The following is a 22,114-nucleotide window of genomic DNA, read 5'->3' on the forward strand; positions in this document are numbered from 1 at the left end:
CAGCTATCTCCCTATCAATCGTACGATCGATAGCTGGTTGTGGGGAGACCAACTGGCAAGGTTACCCCATGAATTTCGATTGGTAGAGGAATATCCTGGGTGTTGTGGCATACAGGAGCAAAAGTTGGGGATTACTGTTCTCCCTCCATGCCTTCAGGTTTATTCACATGATATAACTGAGATGGCTTTCATCGATCAGCTTGCTGTACCTTGTGGGTTAGATGAAATATAACTTCTGTGATGACCTAAGCTTGTGTTATTGAGCCGCATCAGACATCCTCCCTTGGCAAGGTCAGTCTATGGGCTTTGTCAGACTGTGCAGTCTTTGATATTCTCTAGTTATGGCTGCAGCACCTATATCAGTACCTTTTAATAATTTTCTGGCTGCTATGTAACTGCGCTGTCTTCGTTTGCGACTTAATTTATCTCTCGGGCTGAATCTCCTTTTGTTTCGATAATCCTCACCTTTGGTTAATGTGCACACTCCTTCGTTCAGCTCTACTTCCCTCACATCTTTCATGCAGCACAGGGACTGTTTAGTGCTTTTTGCAATAGCGAAGCCTTCATCTAATTTTGTGTCACTTGTGTTCCACAGTGCCTCATGGACTTTGTCATATGTATAATGGACATCAAGTTAAGCACAGATCAGTTGTTCACTTTCCCACATGCACAGGTGCTCGCCATTTCTCTCCTGCTTGTCAGCACATGGTCCCTACCTTCTTAACGCTGGATCTGTCTGGGATTCTCTGTACCTCCAACCTGCCAACTCCAGAACCTCTCACTTCACTAGAGAACAAACGCACCTTCTGCTGCCACCTAAATAAAACCCTTCCTAATCAGTACCCTCACCCAAGCTTGGTCCCCTCATCCAGATTCTGTAAGTTTTGGGTCTGATCTGTCACCTATCTCCTTGAAGGGGCTGCCGGACTCTCCAGGCTCTGGAGAGGTATAATATGTCATTGGTCCTATTCAAAGCAGAAAACGCATGGGGAGGACATCATTTGGGATGACTGCTGTAGTCGTTTGCATGTTTAAAACATGAACAGGTGGTACATGAGCATGCTTGGTTACCCTGAAAGGGCAGTTACATCTGTGCCTACACCTAACCATGTCACTTTTATTTTTGTCCCAGCTTTATGCCGGATAAGAAGTATAGATCACTGAGTGGGTTCCTACTGATGGGTAAAGCTAAAGTGATCATTCCCTTTAGGTCCCCTCAATTTGATGGTGCCATACCACCTTTGATCATTTGTCATGAGGTTGGAGAAGATGTATTCCTGTGATATACCTTGCATATATTTACAGCTAACCAATACGGTTGGCTTAAAGCGGAATACAAGTAAAGCCACATCTAAAAAGGTTCTCAGTTTTTTTTCTCTAGTCCCGAGGTTGGTATGAGGTAGCTTCCGAACTTTAACACTTGATTATATCACAGCTGCCATGTTAGTCCATTCTGAACCCTGATTATTGGCCTGGAGCATCAGACAAAACATTAAAAAATCTCAAAGGCTTAAGGGCTTGAAAATGTACTCTGGAGAAGTTCAACATAATTATAAAATCATCCCAATATTGAGTGATTATTAATTATTGAATTAATTCTTTCTCATATTCTCTGAGTGCATCCTCACCGCTCAGCAGTTGATAAGGACAGTGCTACCCGCACACAACTAGCTCAAATTGAGTAAACACAATCACCTTGTTGTTATTTTATCTGTTTACATTGTTTGTTGCTCGCTCATCGCTTCATAGCGTGAGATCCAAGAAAAGGGCGTAAGAAGCAATGGCATACATTAAAATCCCTGTGGGAAAATAAAGTTCTTAGTGGGACATCGGAAGTTGATTTAGTTGTCTTCATGCTGGTGGTGCGAGGCCAGTGAGTTCCAGAGGGTGGGACTTAGGATACCAATACAGCTGCCCAAGCCATCTGTGTAAGAAAAACAGACAGTATAGTCAAAAAATGAAATGTATTTAAAGAAATAACTAAATTCAAGCAAAAGTGGTCTCCAGCTTTATACCAATGAAATTACTACAATGTTATAAGTAGCAAAAAACATTGGTCCATAACACAAGATTTTACCTGCCAACATGAATCCCGATAATATAACTCATACAAGGATTAATTTCTATAATTGGTTCAAGGTATATATTTATTCTAGGCATGTTAAATACAATCCTTTTATGATTGCTTCTATATAAGCAATGGTATACTTCCATTAAAACATTTGCGCTTTCTGGCCAGCGTATGGACATATAGAACCATTTCAAAACTCTTCAAAAACACTTGATTTTCTTCAGTATCAAACCAAGTATGGTATTGGAGAACAAATATTTGAACAAATTACATTTACAAACATATATTTATTCTACTTCATTCTTCTGTATAGGTGTGGGATTGTGAATGTATTTGGTAGGTGCAGGTAAATGTAGTCAAGATAGATAAGAACCAATTATATCTAACTCATGCAGGTTTGGATTAGGAAAATAATACTCGGGGATTCTGCACCTCTTCTCTGAACAAGTGTGTGCAACTTTTCAGAATATGTATATGTAACTTTCTCTCTACATTAGTGTGTGTCTTCAGTCTATACATGTGTGTGTACAGCTTTCAGACTGCATGTGTTTTCGGCTGGAAATGTAATATTCTCCAGTGACAGGTATCATATGAAAGCACACTGTCCTTTTACAAGACACACAGGTCTGCCTGTGTATTTCAAGATAAATGATTGCAGGGGTTTAACACTGCTCCATTTTCTATGAATAGAATTAATTCTCTGTGCTCATTTTTGTTTGTGCAAATATGCAATTCATGACTAGACTCACACCGACCGTAAATTTGCAATATCACATTAGACAATAGTCTCATGAACGCACTATGGTCTAAATGATTCTATATCGGCATGAGCCAAGGATTCTATTTTAACTTGGTATACTTCTACAAAAACAATATAAATTTAAGTGCACAAAATACTGTCCATTTTAAGTTTCGCCTTACGCTGATCACCTCTGTTCTGAAGGGCTTAGGTCTCCAGACTGCCTAAAATAGTAATCCAAATGGATTCAGCTCTGCTCCCCCAGCCACATCCTTCCAGTTGTATCCAGAAATGTTAATGTTTATCTCACAATAACCGTAATCCTAATAATCTGTGAGTAAGCTATTATGGGCCTCATTACGAGTTGGGGGGTATCCTGGCCATATTACAGCCAGGATATCGCTCCAGCAAATAGCGCTACTGCCAACCGGTCCGGCAGTATTACCGCCGGATCACAGGTTCGGCAGCAGCAGTAACTCTCCATTCCCCATTGCATCCAATGGATCCAATGGGGCATTTTTGGCACAATTACTGCACACTAATAGCGCCGGTGGTAATTGCGCTGAAAATTGCCCATTTTTTTTTGGCTTATTTATAATGCTGCCAGACTCATGATAGGGCGAACCCTCAAATGCAGCATTAATATTGTTACAGACGCATTAAAGGGCCACTGCCCAACTCATGATAAGGCCCTATATATTCTTCTGCTCCTACCCCACATCTTGTGACTTTGGAAGGAGGGGCTTCTCCCGCTTGAATCCCGTGACTGCAAAGGTGGGGAAGGAATTTTGTTCTCCATGTTGTGGAGGCATTTTATTTAATTTAAATTACTTTGGATGTGAATGTATGAGTTTAATTAAAAAAGGATCAATTCAAAATGTTAAGTTGCCTTGTGCATTGGGTATTTCCAGAGATAATTCGTTTTCCCCATTCATCTACTTTTTTCCTATTCGGCACTAGACAAATTTTATATATTTTAAAAGAAATAATTTGTATCTACAAAATGCAATTACTCTTTCTAACCTCTTCCCTTATGAAGTTATTTTTTATGATTACATTTTAGGGTTGGTTCAAATGCAAACATGTAACTCCCTTATTCACTTTATAAATTAAAAAAGCTGTCTTCGGGCAACAGAGGTCGTGGTTGACACATCCCACATGCTTTCTCCTTCCTAAAGTGAATAAATGTCAGGACAAGATTTCTTTGGCTAGTTCACAGAGACTTCAGCTAAATGGATTTTATGAGGAGCCTATACTTGATGAATGTGACCGATTTCTTTGAAGTTATATAATAGTCAGCAATATGGCATTGCTTTATTGGTGCCACTCGTATGAACACATCGGGTCAGAGCCTTATTAGGTCCTCATGTTCTGTGATGTGGTTTGGGCTGTATGAGGGGAAGGTGTATTTTAGGTCAGTTCCAGCTACATCAAGCTGTATGCTGGGGCATGGTCAATTTTTAGTTAAATGATTGCATTATTATTCAAAATGAAAGCTCTGAATATATGTCCTTAGGCCTGCTAAATTCTCTTGGATGTGGTAAACACACTCTTTTCACGTGTTTCGCAGTTCCAAAATAAATGTGCCTTTTTCTCATGTCCTTAACAATGACAATAAACTGTATTGAAAATACCCTTAGAAACAGTTGCATTCTCTAAAACGGTTTTTACTTTGTTGAAAAATGTTCTTGGGCGCTCACATATTTATTTGCACCTCATATTTAGTGGAGCACCCTTTTCATCACGGCAGCAAACAAAAGGCGCAATCCAACAGGAGGCATAATTTTGTGAATGGTGCCTCTCTCGCTCATTCTGAAAAACCTTTCTGTTGTCAGTTCACTTTATCCAAAGTTACGACAGTTGGCTGGTAGGAAACAATGTGGTTCTTGAGATATTCAGACCCTTTGCTATGGCCAGTGTAAGGAACTCATGGTGGCAACAGTAAAGACAGACACAGTGATCACAGTTGAAGGGTGTTTATCAAACTGTATGCAGGTTGGAAAAATGCCTAATCTAAACCTAAATCTAAATGAGAGCAAACGTGAACCATCAAATGGAAAATAAAGCAATCCTAGTGGCGTTGTGTCACATAAAAGGACCTATACTAAGAAAAACCTATTGCCAATCCTTACAACTAATACAAAAAGGGTGTGGAATAGTTTTCAAGAAAAGAAAGAAGTGTTCACAAATAATATGTCTGGATGCGGTAGCCTGGGTATCCCTTCCCCAAGTTTTGAGCACAGGATAAGGTGGGACTTCTGAGCACAGCATACTTCCCGAGCTTTCCCCAGCACGAGACGACAGTTCCGGTTTTAACTTCTCAGAAGCCACGACGGCCAAGTCTCTTTTCAACAAAAGTCTCTTGCCTTCGAGGGTTAGTAAAATAACAACTTGTATTTGGGATAATGATTCTTCACCCTTGGGTCCCCCTCTTCTGGGCGCAGGCCCCTCTCAATTCTCAGCCTCCCTCCACCGAGTTCACTATGGCTTTTCTCATTCACAAATCTCAATGGGCCTCACTACACGGTAGGCGGTAAGGGGTTACCAGCACCGGTAAGGGCACCGGTGCTGGTAATCCCTTACCTCCCTACTACGAGGTCCCTTAGCGGGTCCCTCCCCTAACGCCTGGTTTTACCAGGTGTTAGGGAAGGGACCCGCTAAGGGACTTCAGAGCTAATAACGTTACCGCAAATTGCGGTGCTGTTATTAGCTCCTTCCCCATTCCCATTGAGCCCTATGGGGGCTCAAATGGGAATGGGGAATGGTTCCCGGAATGGGGACTTACCGGGTCCTCCAAGGTCGGAATGACCCGGTAAGTCCCTATTGCAGGAACACGGACCCGGAATGCGGCAAGGGGGTAGCCATGGCGCTAATAGCGCCATGTCTAACGCCTACCGTGTAATTAGGCACAATGTCTTTTTAAACAGTTCCGGTGGACATCCCTCTGCCGGGTTCACCTTAGTCAACACACTGTTCCTTGGGACTTAGATTTTGCCCCCTCTTCCTCAGCATCCCTCCGCCGGGTTTACTCTGGCCAACTTTTACTACACAGTTCGCTAGGCTTTCAATGTCTGCATGATTCACTTCCTTTGCTTTCTCACGATGCAGGATTCACTTCCCTTGCTTTCTCTAGGTCAAAGGCTTTCGATTGTAAAGGGATTTTGCTAGACCTCCTGTATGACCACTTTGACCTGTCTTGGCGGCTCTGCTACGGCCTTCTGGTATCTGTATTTTCATCAATACGGGATAAACCATGGTTTCTCGAGACAGCACCCACGTGATGCCGGTCCCCTCTGCAGCTGGTCTTCCTTTAACAATTTTACAGTTCTTTGAGCTTCTCTCAATTATGCCACTTTGCAACTTTCATTGAACACAACCCGGTTCTTATTGGTTCTCCCTTGGACTCACCGGCTGTGATGAAGAACTTGACTATCCTTCTATCTGGGGTCAAGACCGGTAGCACGGTAGCAGGAGTTTCCCTTGCTCTGGCTTATCGGCGTAGGCATGCCCCGTGTACCATTGACATATGCTACGAGACTGTATAGCTGTTGTTCCTGGGCTTACGTTTTCTTCCTTGAAGGTTTTGCGGGTTTGGGCCCCAAAGGGCAAGGTTGCTTCTCTCCTTGGCACCCTTCCGACTCTCGCTGCCTTTCTCCTTCTCTTAAACTGCCAGGCTTGATTAGCTGTCTCGTCGTGCGGTCTGCCTTGCTCGTACTGTGCTCTCTTGCTCCACCTTTTATCCCTGTGGGGAAGACAAGGGCAGTCAGATGAGTGTGATTCTGGTCAATTGCTTGCCCTTGCCTGACCCTTTTAAAAGGGACATGTCAGGTAAGCAGCTCTGGTGTTAGTCTGTTCTCTTGCGTGTTGTGCGAAAGTGTTCATGTCGTAAAAGGGGGGGCGGGGGGATCAGTGTTTTTGAATGTCCTACGTGGTCGGATGGGGAAAAGGTGCTGAAACAAGGGGGATACTGTGTCTCACCTGTCGGTGTCCCACTCCCCGAGGACCCCCATTCAGGTGATCCTCCCTCATTGGTCCACCCCCAGGAACTGGATTCAATAGCGATGGCCATGTCCTGGCCAACTGGAAGACAGATTCCCGGGGACTAGCTAGGGAAACACCTTCAGGTTTCTCACACTAGTCTGTGGGTCGGGCAGAAGAGCTTGAATGTGATTCAGCTGACAGCAAGAAGCCAGTAGAGTTGAGCTAGAGCAGATGAGGTACGATTGTGAGTTTTAAAGTTGAAGATCAGTCTTGCAGCATTATTTTGAATGGTTTGCAGTTTCACAATGGATGACAGTGCGAGGAAAGAGTGGAGGGAGATGGCATAGTCAATTTTGAAAAGGATGATGGGTCTTCTAAGCGAGGATCTGTGAACAGAGGGGATAAAAGGAGTGATGTTGCAGGCCAACTGAAGCTGGAGATGACCAGATTTAATTAGCTCATTCGTTTGCATGATAAGTCTGGCATCAAAGTGGAACGCCATTTTGTGGACTGTTTTGCAGGGGGAAGGAATTCCTCCAAGTTCAGAAGGCCAAGAATCTGAAAGTATGGCTATAAGGGGAGCAGAGTATTTAGAATTTTTATTTGTCGCCATTCAGGGTGGGTTTGCTTTAGAAGAAAATATATGATGGGCGTTGCAGGGTTACTAAGGGTTACTTAACAAAACTAAACTAGGGTGCTTGTCGTGTGCTATTCCTAAATAGTTCTTAAATTTTTGCAAATCACTGGAACAAGGATGCAGGTTCCTGATTCATTCTTTATTTACTTTTGCCAATCACTGGGATGAAGATGCAGGGTCCCTGAGTGATCTTCACTCTTTATACCACGCTCTCCGTGTCTCCCGCTCTCCCTTGTACTTGTATTGAAGGGGTTCTGTGTAACTGGGTCAGCGTTCTCTTTCTCCCATCCGTGGTTAGTCAGGATAATTCTCTGGTTTCTCCCTTATCCCTTTTCTGACATGCTTCCCTCTTCTTTGTCGGTTTCAGCGATGAAAGGGTGTTTCCTTCGGTTCCGTTCCACGCCACCACCTTCCTCCTTTGGTATGTTGGTCGGGTTCTCTTCCCATGAACAGACCTCCTCGGGTCTGTTATTGGTGTATCGCCTATCTGGCACGTCAACAATAGGGCTCTTCACTGGCCCTTCTCGAGCATCCCTCCAGAGACTGTTATGCTGGTGGGACAGCATGCTCCTATCTCTTCTTCTCTGTAGCTGCTTTTTGACAGGTAAGGCAGCGTCTCCCTCAGTTTCCCAGCCTTCTCAATCCGGCTTTTTTGAAACTCCAGAGTCTCACTTTCTTGTTCTCTTGATCCTCCTTTTTATGACGCACTGCTTGGGCTTCCCTGGCTTCTAAGGAAAGTCCTTCCTTTGTGTTGAGGCCACATTCATTATGCCTCCTGTTGGCTTCTTCGTGTAAGTATTTGAAATACGAGCACTCTTCATTACTCTTGTGTTCTTACACTTCACAGTACCAGGTTGATATTGTTCTTCTGGTATTACATTACAACAATAGATGTAAGAGGAGTTTAGTTGTCTGTCAGTTAATAAAGTTGTACTGGTTTTTGGGGGATAGTAAGAAGGGACTTCCTTATGGTAAAGGGATTCCTAACCCCTAAGAGGGGAGTCTCTCCATGTGAGGTACCGCTTACCGCCATCCCTAGAAGGAATATTGTGTAGCAGGCTTACCTCCGTAGCCTCACAGGAAGAAGCTCCCCTCCTTGGGGAAGTGACTGAATCCCTCGATTCATCACATGTGTCATCTTTAAACATTTGGCAATCTAGGTTAAGCGATTTCATATCGGCCAATGGACTCATGTTGGCATAAAAGAAAAAGGGGAAGCGATGATCCCTGAGGAACTCTGCAGTTTGGATTGCTGTTGTGTGATACTTAGGTGGGCAACTTGACCTGTTTCTATCAGACAGAAAAGATTTAATCCATTTTAGAAACATGCCAATGATTGTGAACGAGTCATGGAGGCACCCGAGAAAGATAGAATGGTTAACTGTGCGGAAGACCGCTGATAAAGTTTGGATAGAATAAAGCACTCATAGGTAGTATTCTCTGATGTACAGAAGGGCTGCTTCTTTTCAGTGTGGAGGGTTGGAAACCTGATTATTGAGAATCCAGAAGTTGTCATTTTTTTGAAGTAGTCTTGTATCTTTCTTTTTTTTTTCTTTTTTTTGGAACATCTTTTTATTGATTTTACAACATATGAACTCATTCCCCAACAGATCCCCCCCCCCCCAACCCCCAAAGGCGGCTTCCACTTTGTCCTTGGTTCATTACTTCCACGGACCGGTCGCAGAGGTTCACTGTAAGTCCAATAGACTTAAGCGCTGAGGACGCCACCCAATCTGAAAATAGTCTCTGAGAAAGGCCATAGTTTCTCCCCAGTCCCTTGCCAAGGTTTGGACACTGTTGTTCAAAGCGTATGTTGCCCACTCAAGGGCTACAATTTCCCATATCTTTCGTAGCCAGTCCTGTATCAGGGGTTCCTCCATGCTTTTCCACCTCTCCGCTATTACCGTCATAGCTGCAAGCGTGAGGATCACCCATGCTTTTTCCTGAGTTCTGGGCTCCCCGGCTGTGGTGTCCCCTCTGATTCCTAATAGAATCTGCTCCGGTGGTCTACCATTTCCCAGCCCGTAGGCCTGATCCTGCACCCTCTGCACCTCCTGCCAGAATGGCTTGATCTTTGGGCATTTCCACCATATGTGTTCTGCCGTACCCTCCATCCCACATCCCCTCCAGCAGTTCCCTGAAGTGCCAGGATATATCTTGTGGAGACGGGCTGGGGTGTAGTGCCAGCCGTATAATATCTTATACCACGTCTCTTGCAATTGGGACGCTCTTGCTAATTTGGGGATTTTCCACCATAATCTCTCCCATTCATCTCGTCCGATCTCCCTCCCCATGATCCGCTCCCATCTCAGCATATACAGCCATTGTTGCCTGGCCTTTGCGTTCTCTAAAATTCTATACAGGTTAGATATTAGCCCCTCGGACCCATCATTAAATAGGAGGAATATTTTCAAACTGTGTCTTTTCCCTGGTTGCTGCCTGTTTGTTTCTGGGGTTCAGAACCCAATGCCGTAACTGTGCATACCTGAGCCTTTCCCCTTCCTTCACCCCAAATTCCCTCTTGCAGTTCTCAAATGAGAGTATTCCCTCACCCCGGAACATATCTCCTAGTCGTCTACATCCCCCCTCCTGCCAATGCTTAAATGCCCCCTTCTCTAGCCCATGTGTAAAGTCCCTGTTGTGGAACATAGGCGTGAAGGGGGATGGAAATGTTGTAATCCCCTTGGTTCCCACCAATGTATCCCAATTGTCCACCACTAATTTAGCTATGGTGCTCTCGTATAAGTGCTTGGGCCTTTGCTGTTTCGGGAGCTACACAACCTCTGCCAGGTTGTGGTGCACTACTGCTCTGTCCATTTTCACCTACTGCTTGTCTTGCGTAGTCTCCCCTTCTTGGAGCCATTCTCTAATCACCCGTAATTGCGTAGCCTCGTAGTACTGTTGAAAGTTCAGCAGAGCTAACCCTCCCTTCCGTCTGGGTGTTATCAATAACTGCCTACTGACCCTCGCTCTTTTCCCTTTCCATAGAAACTCACTAGTCAGGATTCTTAACTCCCTAAAGAAGCCTGTCGGTATCAACTGAGGGATTGCCTGAAAGAGATACTGCAATCGTGGGAGCGTGACCATTTTAACTGCCACAACACGACCCAGCCATGATGCACGGAGACTCCTCCACCTGTGGAAGTCCCGCTTGATTTCCTTCAACATTGGGGGTAGTTGGCGACATACCAGCCCGCGAGAGTTGCCGTGATTTTCACTCCTAGATATCCGATTCCCCCCCAGACTCCATAAAAACAGGGTGGCTGCTTTCAGGGTCAGGTTCAGGTCAGGTCAATGTTCAGGAGTTCCGATTTGCCAACAATGATCTTTAAGCCTGAGACTTTTCCAAACTCCTCCGGCAAAGTTCTACTTGCCTGGATCGACTCTATCGGTGCTGTCAGGGTGAGCAACATATCCTTGGTGAACGCTGCTACCTTTTGGTCTATCCCCCCAAATGGAATGCCCTGTATCCCCTCTGCATCCCTTATTACCTGCGGGAGGGGTTCCAAATAAATTGCGTAAAGCATTGGGAGAGAGGGCAACCTTGTTGTGTGCCCCTACTCAGCCTAAAGGGTCTTGACATAGCCCCATTCACTGCTACCCTCGTGGATGGCGTCCGGTAGTTAGCCTGAACCATTTTCAGAAATCCCCCCCCCCCCAGGCCCATCTTCTGCATTACCCTGAACAGGAAGGACCACTCCACGCGGTCAAACGCTTTTTCTGCATCTAGTGATAAAAGGACCGCGGGAGTGTCCGTCCTTTGTGCCTTTTCAACCAAGTGAGCCACCCTCCTAATGTTGTCTGCTGTCTGTCGCCCTCTTATAAATCCCGCCTGATCCGGGTGGATCAGCTCCGGGAGGTAGGTCTCTAACCTGTTTGCCAAGATCTTTGTGTAAATCTTGGCATCAATATTTATCAATGCAATGGGCCTATAGGATGTCCTTTCTTCAGGGTCTTTGTTAGGCTTCAGAATAAGGGTTAGTCTGGCTTCCTCCATAGATGGAGTTATTCTCCCTGTTGAACTAAAGGTGTTGAAAAGGAACGTCAGGTCCGGGGTCAATTGTGTTACGAATGTCTTATAGAAGGCCGCAGTTAAGCCATCTGGGCATGGGGCCTTGTTAGGTGGTAAACTGCCAATCGCCCTTCTTACTTCATCCTCTGTGATCTCCCGGCTAAGGGATTCCAGTGACTCCCTCCCAATTTGTTTCATATTCACCTTTTCCAGAAACTCTGCCTGTACATGGGTCTGTGGGTTCTGTGACGCATATAGTGATTCATAAAATTCTGCTAGTGTTTCCTGTATATCCCTGCCCGTGTGACCCTTTCTCCTGATCCTGCTTTTAGGGCCGTGATTGTGTTTCTGGATTTCGCTCCCCTTAGCAGGCATGCAAGAAGTGCATCGGCCTTGTTCGCTTTGGCATAGTACTTTTGGTGGATGCTAAGCAGTACCCCTTCAGCTTCTTTAGTTCGAAGGACCTGTAGTGGCCCTAATGCTCTCCTGTACTCCCTCATGGATGCCCTAGTCGGGGTTGTCCCCGTCTTTTGTCTTGCTGTCTCCACCTCCTCCTCTAGCTGCTCTTCCAGTGCCTTCAGCTGTTTCTCCCTCTGTGCCATCGCTGCTATCAGCTCGCCCCTTAACGTAGCCTTAAAGACATCCCATCTAATCTCTTCTCTCGTGTCCCCCCTTTTATTTTGCGCAAAGAAGTTCTTAATCTTCTCTTCCATTTCTTGTCTGATTTCTGGGTCTCTAAAAAGGGACTTTGGGTATTTCCATCCCCACACTCCTCTTTCCCTGCGCCCTAGGTCCCTCTACATGGATACAACCTTGTGGTCCGCTATTCCAATGGGGCCTGTCTCCACCTCTCGGATCCGGCCCACAAGGCCCGTTAAAACCCAAATATAGTCATTTCTAGATTGTGACCCATGGACTCCGGATATGAAGGTATAGCCCTCTTCGCCCCCTTTTAATTCCCAACATACGTCCCTTAGCCCTACTCCCCCAATTCTGTCTTTGTGTTCTGCTGACATCACTGCTCCCCCTCCCCTCGTAAGGCCCCTGGACCTATCCCGCCCCCTGTCCCAAGCTATGTTGAGGTCACCTAGTAAAATTATTTGCCCCCATGCTTTATCTTCCTGTACTCCCAAAACCTGCTTCAGAAATTGCTCCTGACCTAAGCTTAGAGCGTACACCACCGCCAAGGTGTATGGGCTATCTTGGTGCGTCCCCTTAACTACAATGTACCTACCCTCCTTGTGGTTTCAGTGACTCTAAAATCAACCATATTTTTGATGGCTAGGGCTACTCCCCCCGTTTTATTCTTCCCAGAAGCATGCAAGATCTGACCAACTCCTCGCAGCCTTAGTCGCCCCTGATCTTTTTACCTGAGATGCGTTTCCTGCAGTCCCAGGACATCCGGGCTCTCTTCCCTTCTGAATTGTTATAATTTATTCCTCTTGAGGGGGGTATTAAGCCCCCTCACATTATGTGTTAGCCACTTGAACTGGTATCAACCAGTCCTTGTCCCCAGTTTGCCTTTGACCCCCATTCCCTCTCTCTTGAGGGGGACCCCAGCACCCCCTCTGCCCCATTTCTCCTCCTTACTCTCCCTTATTGTTCCCTAGTATTGCCCTGGTCCTCTACTTTCCGTTTCATGATCCCTACGTGGAACCTCCGCCCCCTCCCCTGATCCCCTTCCCCTGCTCCCCCTCCCTTCCCTTTCCCTACCAACTCCCCCCTCCCCTTAGAAGGTCTTGCCCTTCCCGCTCCCTCACCTCAACTTTCTCGGGCTCTCTCGCCCTTACTGATTCCCAGATGGTTGCCCCCCCCCCCTTGCTCTGTTACCACCTTTTAGAGGCCCACCACCCCTGCAGTGCCAGTTGCCAGTGTCATTTAGGGTTCCTCCCGTTCTGCTGGACCCATTTCCCTTTGCTCCTATCTTTCGGCGGTGGTCTGCTCGATGTTGCCCCCTTCTTTTCTTCCCCACCATTGTCCACTCCCACAGTCTTATCCTTGCCCTGTTGTCGGTTACCAGTCCTCCTTCCCTTGTGGAGACCTCGTCCAGGTCTATCTGTAGGATGTCCGTTCCTTCTTGTATCGATGTGATGCGCTTTTGGGTACCCTGCCATTCGAACACCAGACCGAACGGGAAGGTCCTTTTATAACGAATTCCTCGTTCGTTGAGCACTTTTAAGACTGGGCCCATCTGTCTTCTCTTCATCAACCTGCTACTTGCCGGGTCTTGGTACAATGCTATTCGATGGTCTTTGTACATAATCAGTTCTTGTTTCCTTGCTGCTTGGAGGACCGCATCCTTTTGGGCGTACCTGGTAAATGCTGCCAATACGTCCCTCGGTCTTGCGGCCTGACCGTTCGCCATTCTCCCCACCCTATGGATGTGGTCTAATTCCACCCTGTCAGGTGGCGTTTTGCAGAGATCTTGGGAGAAGATTGTCTGGACCACCCCCTTTAGCTCTTTGTCCGAGACCGTTTCCGGCAGCATTTTCACCCTGATAGTGATCCTTTGGGATCTATTTTCCATGTCCTCCATCTGGATTTCGAGGCTCTGTATTGCTATGTCAAGCCGTCCGATAGCTTCACTGTTGACCATTGTCTCTTTATCCACTTCTTGTAAGCCTCTTTCTAGGAGATCCATCTCCCCCCCCCCCCAGTTGTTGCATATCCTGTCTGATCTCTCCGTGAGCCAAGTTGAGATCAGTTCTTATCAATTGAAATTGATCCTGGAAGGTTTTGGATAAACTGTTCTGGAGGGCAAGCATTTCTCCCCTGAAGTCCTGTCTTGACATTGGGGTCTGTACTCTCCCCCCCCCCCTCCTCCAACCCCCCTCTTCCGGCATGGCTCCCCCATGCGCCATCTCGGGCGTATGTTTGGACACCTCCCTGCTTTCCTGTGATGGCCACATGTTGGGGAGCATCCCTGGGGCATCCTCTGGGGTCTGCATGACTTTTCTGCTCTTTCCCTTATTTTAGGTGGTAATTTTTACCCCTCTTGGCCTTGCTGATCCTGTTCTCTCTGCAGGTTCTTCGGGGATGGGTGTTCTGCTTTCCCTTCCCTACTCTCCGGAGTTCTGTAGGGCTTCCCAGTTGATTTCCGGGAGCGTCCCCCCTCACTCCCACCTGGGTCCTTGCTGGGGGTCTCTTGTTTGTTTAAATATTTTCTCCCTCGCCATCTTCCCAACCTGCCTTCCACTCCCACAGTTGTGTCCGTGTCTGGCAAGGTCTCCTTTTGTGATATTAGCGTGTTTGTTCCTTGAGTTGTTTTCCAAATGGTTCAGAGAGGCTCAATATTCGTGTCACTCCCCTGTTCCTCCAGGCTGCACCTGTGATGGTTGTGCTCCAACAAGGGTTGCTGCCCACCACTGCCTTGTGGTAGGATTGCCCCATCTTTCTCGTTTCCGGTTAATATTTGCCCAAATATGCCTCTCGGGGTCCCCCACGTTAGCCCTGTGCTTCTTGCCAAAGTCTCTGGTGGGTTCGTGGGCACGCCTCTCGCTCAGACTTTCTGCACGTAATTAATTTGTGTCTCTGTTCGTATCGCAAATGTTCATGGGGGGTTTGTGAGGTCCCCAGTGGGCTGATTTGCCCTTGCTCCCAGGTCTGGTGGGGTCTCCACACTTACCCATGCCTCTGCAAACCCAGTCTCCCGGGCCTCCTCTGGAGCCAGACGTCCCTTCCTCCAGCCGGGTGAGGGGTTCCAGTCCTCCTGTTCTGAGCGCCTTCACTTCCTCCGCCGCCATGCCTTCTCCTGGGGTCCAGTATGGGAGCTGCTGGTCCGATCTTCCATTCTGCCTGTACCCGCTTGGGGGTTCTCCTCACTGCAGGACACCCCTTCTTCGCTTCCTGGAAGGGGCCCCTGAGTCTCCGACGTGCTTCTCTCCGGCTAGCTTCTCGACCACCCCTGGCGCCCCTCCTCCTCCTTTCCAAGTGCGTCTCTCCTGGTGCGGTGCATTGGGATGTCCGCCCGCCTCGGACCATTAAACGTTGCACTGACCACCGGACAGCAAAAAAAATGAGAAAAAGGGATTCTCTCCTGGCGATATCCTCCCCTCTGACCTGCTTCTCTCTCTGCTAGCGACAGCCCGGCGGGGTGGTGGGCACCTCTGTGCTGCCGGGGAGAAGAGAGCGCCGTCAGCACGTCTACTCTGTGCTGGCAGCCATCTTCGAATCCTTGTATCTGTTTTAATGGCTAGTTTCGCCTTGCTTCTGCCAATCCTTGGGAGGTTAGAGATGGAGTTGTAGATAGCGGCTGAAGAGACATACAGTAAAGTTTTGTTGAGCAAAGGTGTTCCTATGATGTGTTTTAATTGGAGTGGGAAGGAGCCCCCTTGGAAAGACTTGCAGATGAGGAGAGAGAATGTGTGTAAGGTGTCAGCAAGAAGAATAGAGAGGGAAGCCTAGCAGTGATCAATGGGGGAACCAGACTGTCCAGTGCTCTTAATAGCCTTTAAAGTATTATCAGAACCGAAATTGACTAAATTGCCAAATGACAAACTAGGGTTTGGATCAGGGAAGATGGAAGGTGGCACCGAAGCAATTCTCATTTTGAGGTTCTGTTCTTGGAGGTAAAGTCTTGGAATCGGTTGGACACTATTTATAATGGGGACAATGTTACTGCTGGAAACAAGGTTGTGGTATACAAATGAATAGGTTATTCTTGGCATTATCAATTGCTTAAGTGATTAAAGATTTTTTTTCTCTCACAGTGGCTTGCTTGAGGCCTCTTTGGTTAATCTGAGAAACGATTTTGACGGCCAAAGAACTAGATTTCCTTCAGCGATGTTCCAGTCTCCTGCATTATTTTTGACTATCTAGGAAGTCTTTTGAGAACTATTTATTTTGGGACTGAGAAGAGCCTTTTTAGGTCTTTGGTTATGTATGTGACTAGGGGATCAAGGGCTTTAGTGCTTGTAAATGTGTGCTTCTCTAGCAGTTGTTCAAACTTAGGTAGGAACAAAGCTTCAGGAGGGAGAAGTCTGTGGTTAATTAACTTGCTACGAGTTGTGTCAGAGACAGAGGTACGTGGTTTGTCAAAGTCAGAACTAATGAGACCAATAGCAGTACTCCTAATTACAGAAAACTATATACTGTTTCAGAAACATTTGGTCACACTTTTGTTGGAAAACATGTGTGCGTTTGCAGGAAGGTAACATATCATCCACGCTGACTTGGCTGTTTACTTTTTTAAAATATATATAGTGTTTGAGACCCTGAGAATGGAGTGTATAAAATGGAGGTGGATGAAAGACACAGTATTGTTCTAAAACGATCGGTCACTACTCATCTCAGCCACTGCATTCCTCTAGCATAGAACAAGCGCTTTAGTCCAGTATGTTTATGAGCACAATATAAGCAGTTAGTGTTGGAAAATATTGTGTGCCATTAGTCAAAATGTAAAATAGTTAACGTCATTATTTTTATTTCAGCCACGTGTACGAATTTCTGAGTAGCATGGCAGTCATATCCATGCAGCTTGGACAGTGTGGTAATCAGATTGGATTTGAGATGTTCGATGTCATCTGCAACGACCTCCTTAGCACGGGTGGACTGTGCTCGAAGAAGGAAAATGAGTCTTACCAGGCAGCTTGCAACGAGCGCTTCTTCAGTGAAGAAGAATCTGGAGGTAACGGCTATTAGTAAACTAGTAAACTGAACTGTAAGCGTGCTTCCATTTGCAACATAGCATGCAGTGGTTTACTCAAGGTATACAATGTTATGAGTGCAAGATGCTGGATGATAGTTAGAAGGTGGGGCAATTCCCATTCAATTGACTTTTCTTCTCATTGACTGATTTTAGGGTCGGAGGTTAGATGTAATTTATGGAGCAAATCTCACGTGAATAAACAAAATAATCATTCTATCGCGATCTGAACAATCCCTAACTTGTGGCTTGCATTTTCTGGCAAAGAAGTACTTGCCAGGCGGCGCTCGAGAACCCGAGCGAAGATGGCCGCAGGTTGTTGAGGCTCTGTGCGGACCCGCCATCATGCCACATATTTCTTCCTCTCCGAGTCCCGGTTGATGCAGAAAATGCGCCCACGAGAAGAGGAAACCTCTCGACGTATGCCCTAAAATTTGTAGCCACCTACACAGACGCCAAGATACCATTCGAGGCTGCGACTGAAATGGGCCTTGAGCTGCAATGTATTGGCTGCCAAGAGCCGCGCAGGAACACTCCCGCCTACGTACGCAGACCAGACGAAGACAGAGTGCTGTGAAATCGGGGGAAGGCGACCTCACCGACCCCGCACAGGGTACCTGATGCCAGAGGATTTGTGCTGGAGGGGACACTTTCTCAGGGGCCCTCCTGACCACCAACTGCCTCGCACCCATTCTGGACTCCTGCTACATCACTGCAACAACCCCCGACGCTGAAGTGTGGCCGACTCCAGGGCAGCCGAGGGCACTGCACCATCACACTGCATCGGCTCGAGGAGAACCGACACTGAGCGCTTCACGCACAGAGACCTGCCTCCACACAGTGCCCGAAGGTGAGCAGCGGCCCCACAGTGCAGGCATCACGCGGCTGGGCGGAGTTGGCTGGCCCCGGCTCAAGTGTGGGGTGCCCTACCTGGGGGGCCCATCCTGTCATGGCCTGCCCACCCGCTCCCCTGCATAGACCCGAAGACATCCCGGAGGCATCCGCGGCACGCCCCCTGACCCCGAGTGTGGGGATGTCGCACCACTGGCGAGGGCTGGAAATTCCAGCCCAGTAACAGCCCTGGTCAGACTGTCAGCCTCCGACCTGCATAGAGGCGTCATCCACGACTCCAAGGCCATTGCAACACGCCTGGGGGTGAGACCTCCTCCAGAGGATCCGGGTGAGCTGGACATCACCATCCTGCGCTGCACCATCAAGGGAGGATCTACTGGTGGGCGGCGACCGGCGCGCTGACCGGGGCCGACCTTGGGGACAGGGGAGTGGACCCTGGGAGCCGGCTCCACACGGGCCCTCCGGCACAAAGGGAAACAGGCAAACGGGTGAGGAGCCTAATTTCCACAACGCCCCTAATTCACTCTGTGGGGACCCTTCCTTAGCTGCTACAAGGCACAAGACTAACGCCACGGATACCCGATCCCTGCAACGCACCCCAGTTCGCTACTCACCGCAGGCCCCGGTGGAGGGCTGGCTACAAACAAGAATTGCCAACCCTTCCATCCACCACAGGCCCTGTAACCTCTCTACTGTTGTAGGGCTAAGGGGGCCATACCCGCCCGGATCAAGGCGTCAAGACCATCCCAACCATCAACTGTATATCCAACCAGCATTAATCATCCATAATCGGAAGCAGCATGGCTGCAGACCAGCTGGTCACTAGACTGCAGTCATGATCTCACTAGTCATGGTGCTCTCCTAGGTGCCTGGGTGGCGGGGACTTCCACGTGGCCGACATCTATTGGGAACACGGACCTAAAGGCACCACCCGCAGACACCTCCGGTCCCTTACGACACCACTAAATCTGGCTCTGCCCCTCACCAGAGTTCACCATACCACACACATCGGACCCTTAGCCCGAGAGTGGTCAGTGGCCCATACACAGCCCGACTGAAGAACCAGGTGAAGGGACTGCCTTAGCCTCCCCAGGGTCCACAAACCCACCAGACCTGCACCCACTGTGGAACTGGGCCATACACACAACCGACGGCGGGCGACGCCGAGAGAGCTATGGCAAAAGGGACCACAGACGAGCAGCCAAGAGTGACAAGAGACCCAGACATCGCTGAATCCACACCAAGGCGTTCCACAAGATGTAATGCGACCATGGATATCCCCTGACAGCTCCAGGCCATCCTGGCTGAAATGAAGCTCATTAGACAGCGCACACAAGAGACAAACACTACAGTCCAGGATATAAAACGGGACCTCCAGGATGTACAGACGAGACTCAAAGCTCAGGCAGAGAGAACTACGGACAATGAGCAACGCTTAAGCTCGCTCGAAGATAACCAAGACTCGACAGCGACCGAACTGGACAGCGTCATCAGGGAGGTCCAGCGCCTCAGCGCTAAGATGGAGGATCAGTAGAACAGGTCCAGGCGGAACAACCTCAGGATGATCGGCCTCCCTGAAAACGCTGAAGGCCCGGACCTGGAATCATTCATGTATAACTTCCTACAGGGCGTAGTCCACATAGAAAACCCCAGGGAACTAACAATAGAAAGGATCCTTCGGGCACCGATCCCAAAACCTGCAGTTGGAGGGCGCCGGGGCCAATCACGCTCAGACTCTTGAACTTTCAACACAAGATGGCGATCTTAAAAGCATACAGAGCGGTCGGCCAGGTAAACATTGAGGGGGTACCAATCAGGCTGTTCATTAACTACTCTGTAGAGGTCTCTCGCCACCGAAAAGGCTTCAACCCCTTCTTTGCGACACTGAGGGGCCAGGAGCTGAGGCACTACCTGAAATGGTGTGTACGAATAGATCGCCAATGGTACTCATTCGACGACCTGGGGGACGCCTGGAGATTTCTGAAATGCCCAAATCTAGTCTCAACGGAATACCCACGAGAAGCCGACCAAAGGACACTGTCATTGCTGGTGACAACATCGTCAGAATTCCGTATGACATGGAACAGAGGCAGGAAGCAAAGATCCGGAAGGGTCCTCGGGGGCCCAGACCGGGGGCGAAAGGAGCCCACAACATAAATCCTCTTCTCCACTTCACCTAAGTCAACGTACACAGTGTTATTGATATTGATATGTTATTTCTATCGCACTCGTACAAAAGTGTTGCATGTAAGATGGCCCATGCTGACCTTGGAATCAAGACCACTCTCATAAATCTGCGATGGCTCCAGAGGCACGCCTAATGTTTTGAAAACCATCCCGTAAACTGTCGCCGCCTGCATCTACATCCGGGGGGAGAGAAACGCGAAAAGTCCGGTACGTGATTGGCTGCGGCCCCACGCGGCCGAAACGACTAGCTGGCATTCAAACCCCCACGAACATTGTTCTATCGATCCACAAAACCTTTACACCACCAGCAACCAAGTCCGGAACATGTTGATTGGCCCGGCCCTCAACCCACACACTGCCAGCACGAGTGATACTATTCGGGCCAGGCACCCTGGCAGACACAGACCCGCAGGTTTACAGGCCCCATCCTGGGGGCTATCCGGCATGCATGGGATCGAGTGCGGACTCGCAGACCTGCGCTCGAAGGCACCATGCATGGGCTTCATGGCCTTTTATTGGGTGTGGTACACACATACCCAATGTTATTAGGGCGACGTTACTCTCTATAGTTTTAGTTAATGTTCTAAGGTTAGTTAATACTTCGGGAAGGATTGCCAGGCTTACAAATCGGGAGGTCTAGGGGTACTGCTACACCATACTACCCTTCATGAGACCGATGCACAAACAGACTCCCACTTTATGGACATCACAGACAGACCCATCCACACACACTGATGGCTAAACTCACATTGATAACCTTAAATGTACAGGCCATGGGACACCCCATGAAGCGCAGACGAGTCCTCAACCACTTGAGGGATCTTCAGGGAGATGTAGTGTTTCTTCAAGAAACCCATCTAAATGATGTGGAATTAAAGAAGATAGAGAGGAGATGGGTTGGTGCAGCTGCTCATGCCCCCTTCCGGGGCAAAGAGGGGTTTCCTTTCTGATCCACAGGCGGGTGCTTTTTGTAATCCAAAACACTGTCTTCGACAGCGAGGGGAGCTACATCCTGGTACAGGGCCTGCTATACCAACATCCACTCACACTCATTAACATCTATGCTCCAATGATCAATACACCAGCTTTTTTCACGCACAATTTCGCAGCCTGCGCTTCTTACATGAGACGGCTCACCCTGGTCGGTGGGGACCTGAACACTGCATTAGGCCCAGACCTAGATAGAGTGTGAGCACCCTGGGTATGCGTAGATCAAAAAAACGGACCACACGCACCTCTCTCCTCGCGATCTGGTGCTGAAAGCCGTCTGGAGAATCAAACACAGAGCACATAAGGACTACACGTTCTATTCTTATAGACACCAAAGCTATTCGAGGATAGATTACTGGCTGGCCCCTAACACAGCACTACACATACTGGGTGAATGACCTATCCTCCCTATTACCATCTCCGATCACGTGCCCGTTAAGATCAGGTTATCCCTGCCAGACACTCCCCAAAATCCCCCAAGTTGTTGTTTAAATATGCGAGCCCTGGCATACCCGGACTTCGTAGAACACTTAAGGGGAGATGTAGCTATATTCTGGGAAACAAATATCAATCCCTCATACAACGCTATTGCATGCTGAGATGCATTTAAGGCCTTTACGAGAGGCCAATGAATCTCCAGATGGGCATACAAGCTCAAACAGTGGCGCGATAAAGAAGCCCAGTTAACGCTTGCTTTTAAAAGTCCTGGAGATGCAACACAAAATAACGCCGGGTCAGCAAACGCTCATACAGCTCCGCAAGGTACGAGCAGTCATAAAAGACATAACGACCATCAGAGTCCAGAAATCCTTCTCGAGTTGGTCCCAAAGATACTACCTAGAAAATGATAGACCCCTACGTCTCATGGCGCTCGCTCTCGAACAGCGTCAGACAACCATGACAATCACCTCTATCTGGGATGGGGAAGGGAATCTAGTCGTAGGGGATGCTAACGTTAACTCCAGATTCGCCGAGTTTTACGCAAACCCATACACAAAGCT

General features: G+C 48.0%; 1 protein-coding gene across 10 annotated transcripts in view; it reads left to right on the top strand.

Annotated features, from left to right (window-relative positions):
• The window catches only part of TUBD1 (tubulin delta 1), a 900,711-nt gene that overhangs the window by 169,724 nt on the left and 708,873 nt on the right, over positions 1–22,114 (top strand). For all 10 annotated transcript variants that reach the window (XM_069615102.1, XM_069615104.1, XM_069615098.1 and 7 more), the window contains one exon: positions 16,870–17,066. In XM_069615102.1, the coding sequence (XP_069471203.1) occupies positions 16,895–17,066 (172 nt within the window). In that variant the 5' untranslated portion in view covers positions 16,870–16,894. The remainder of the gene's footprint in view (positions 1–16,869; positions 17,067–22,114) is intronic.

Source organism: Ambystoma mexicanum, chromosome 9 (genome assembly GCF_040938575.1).
Source record: "Ambystoma mexicanum isolate Mex_15411 chromosome 9, UKY_AmexF1_1, whole genome shotgun sequence".
NCBI classification, from domain to species: domain Eukaryota; kingdom Metazoa; phylum Chordata; class Amphibia; order Caudata; family Ambystomatidae; genus Ambystoma; species Ambystoma mexicanum.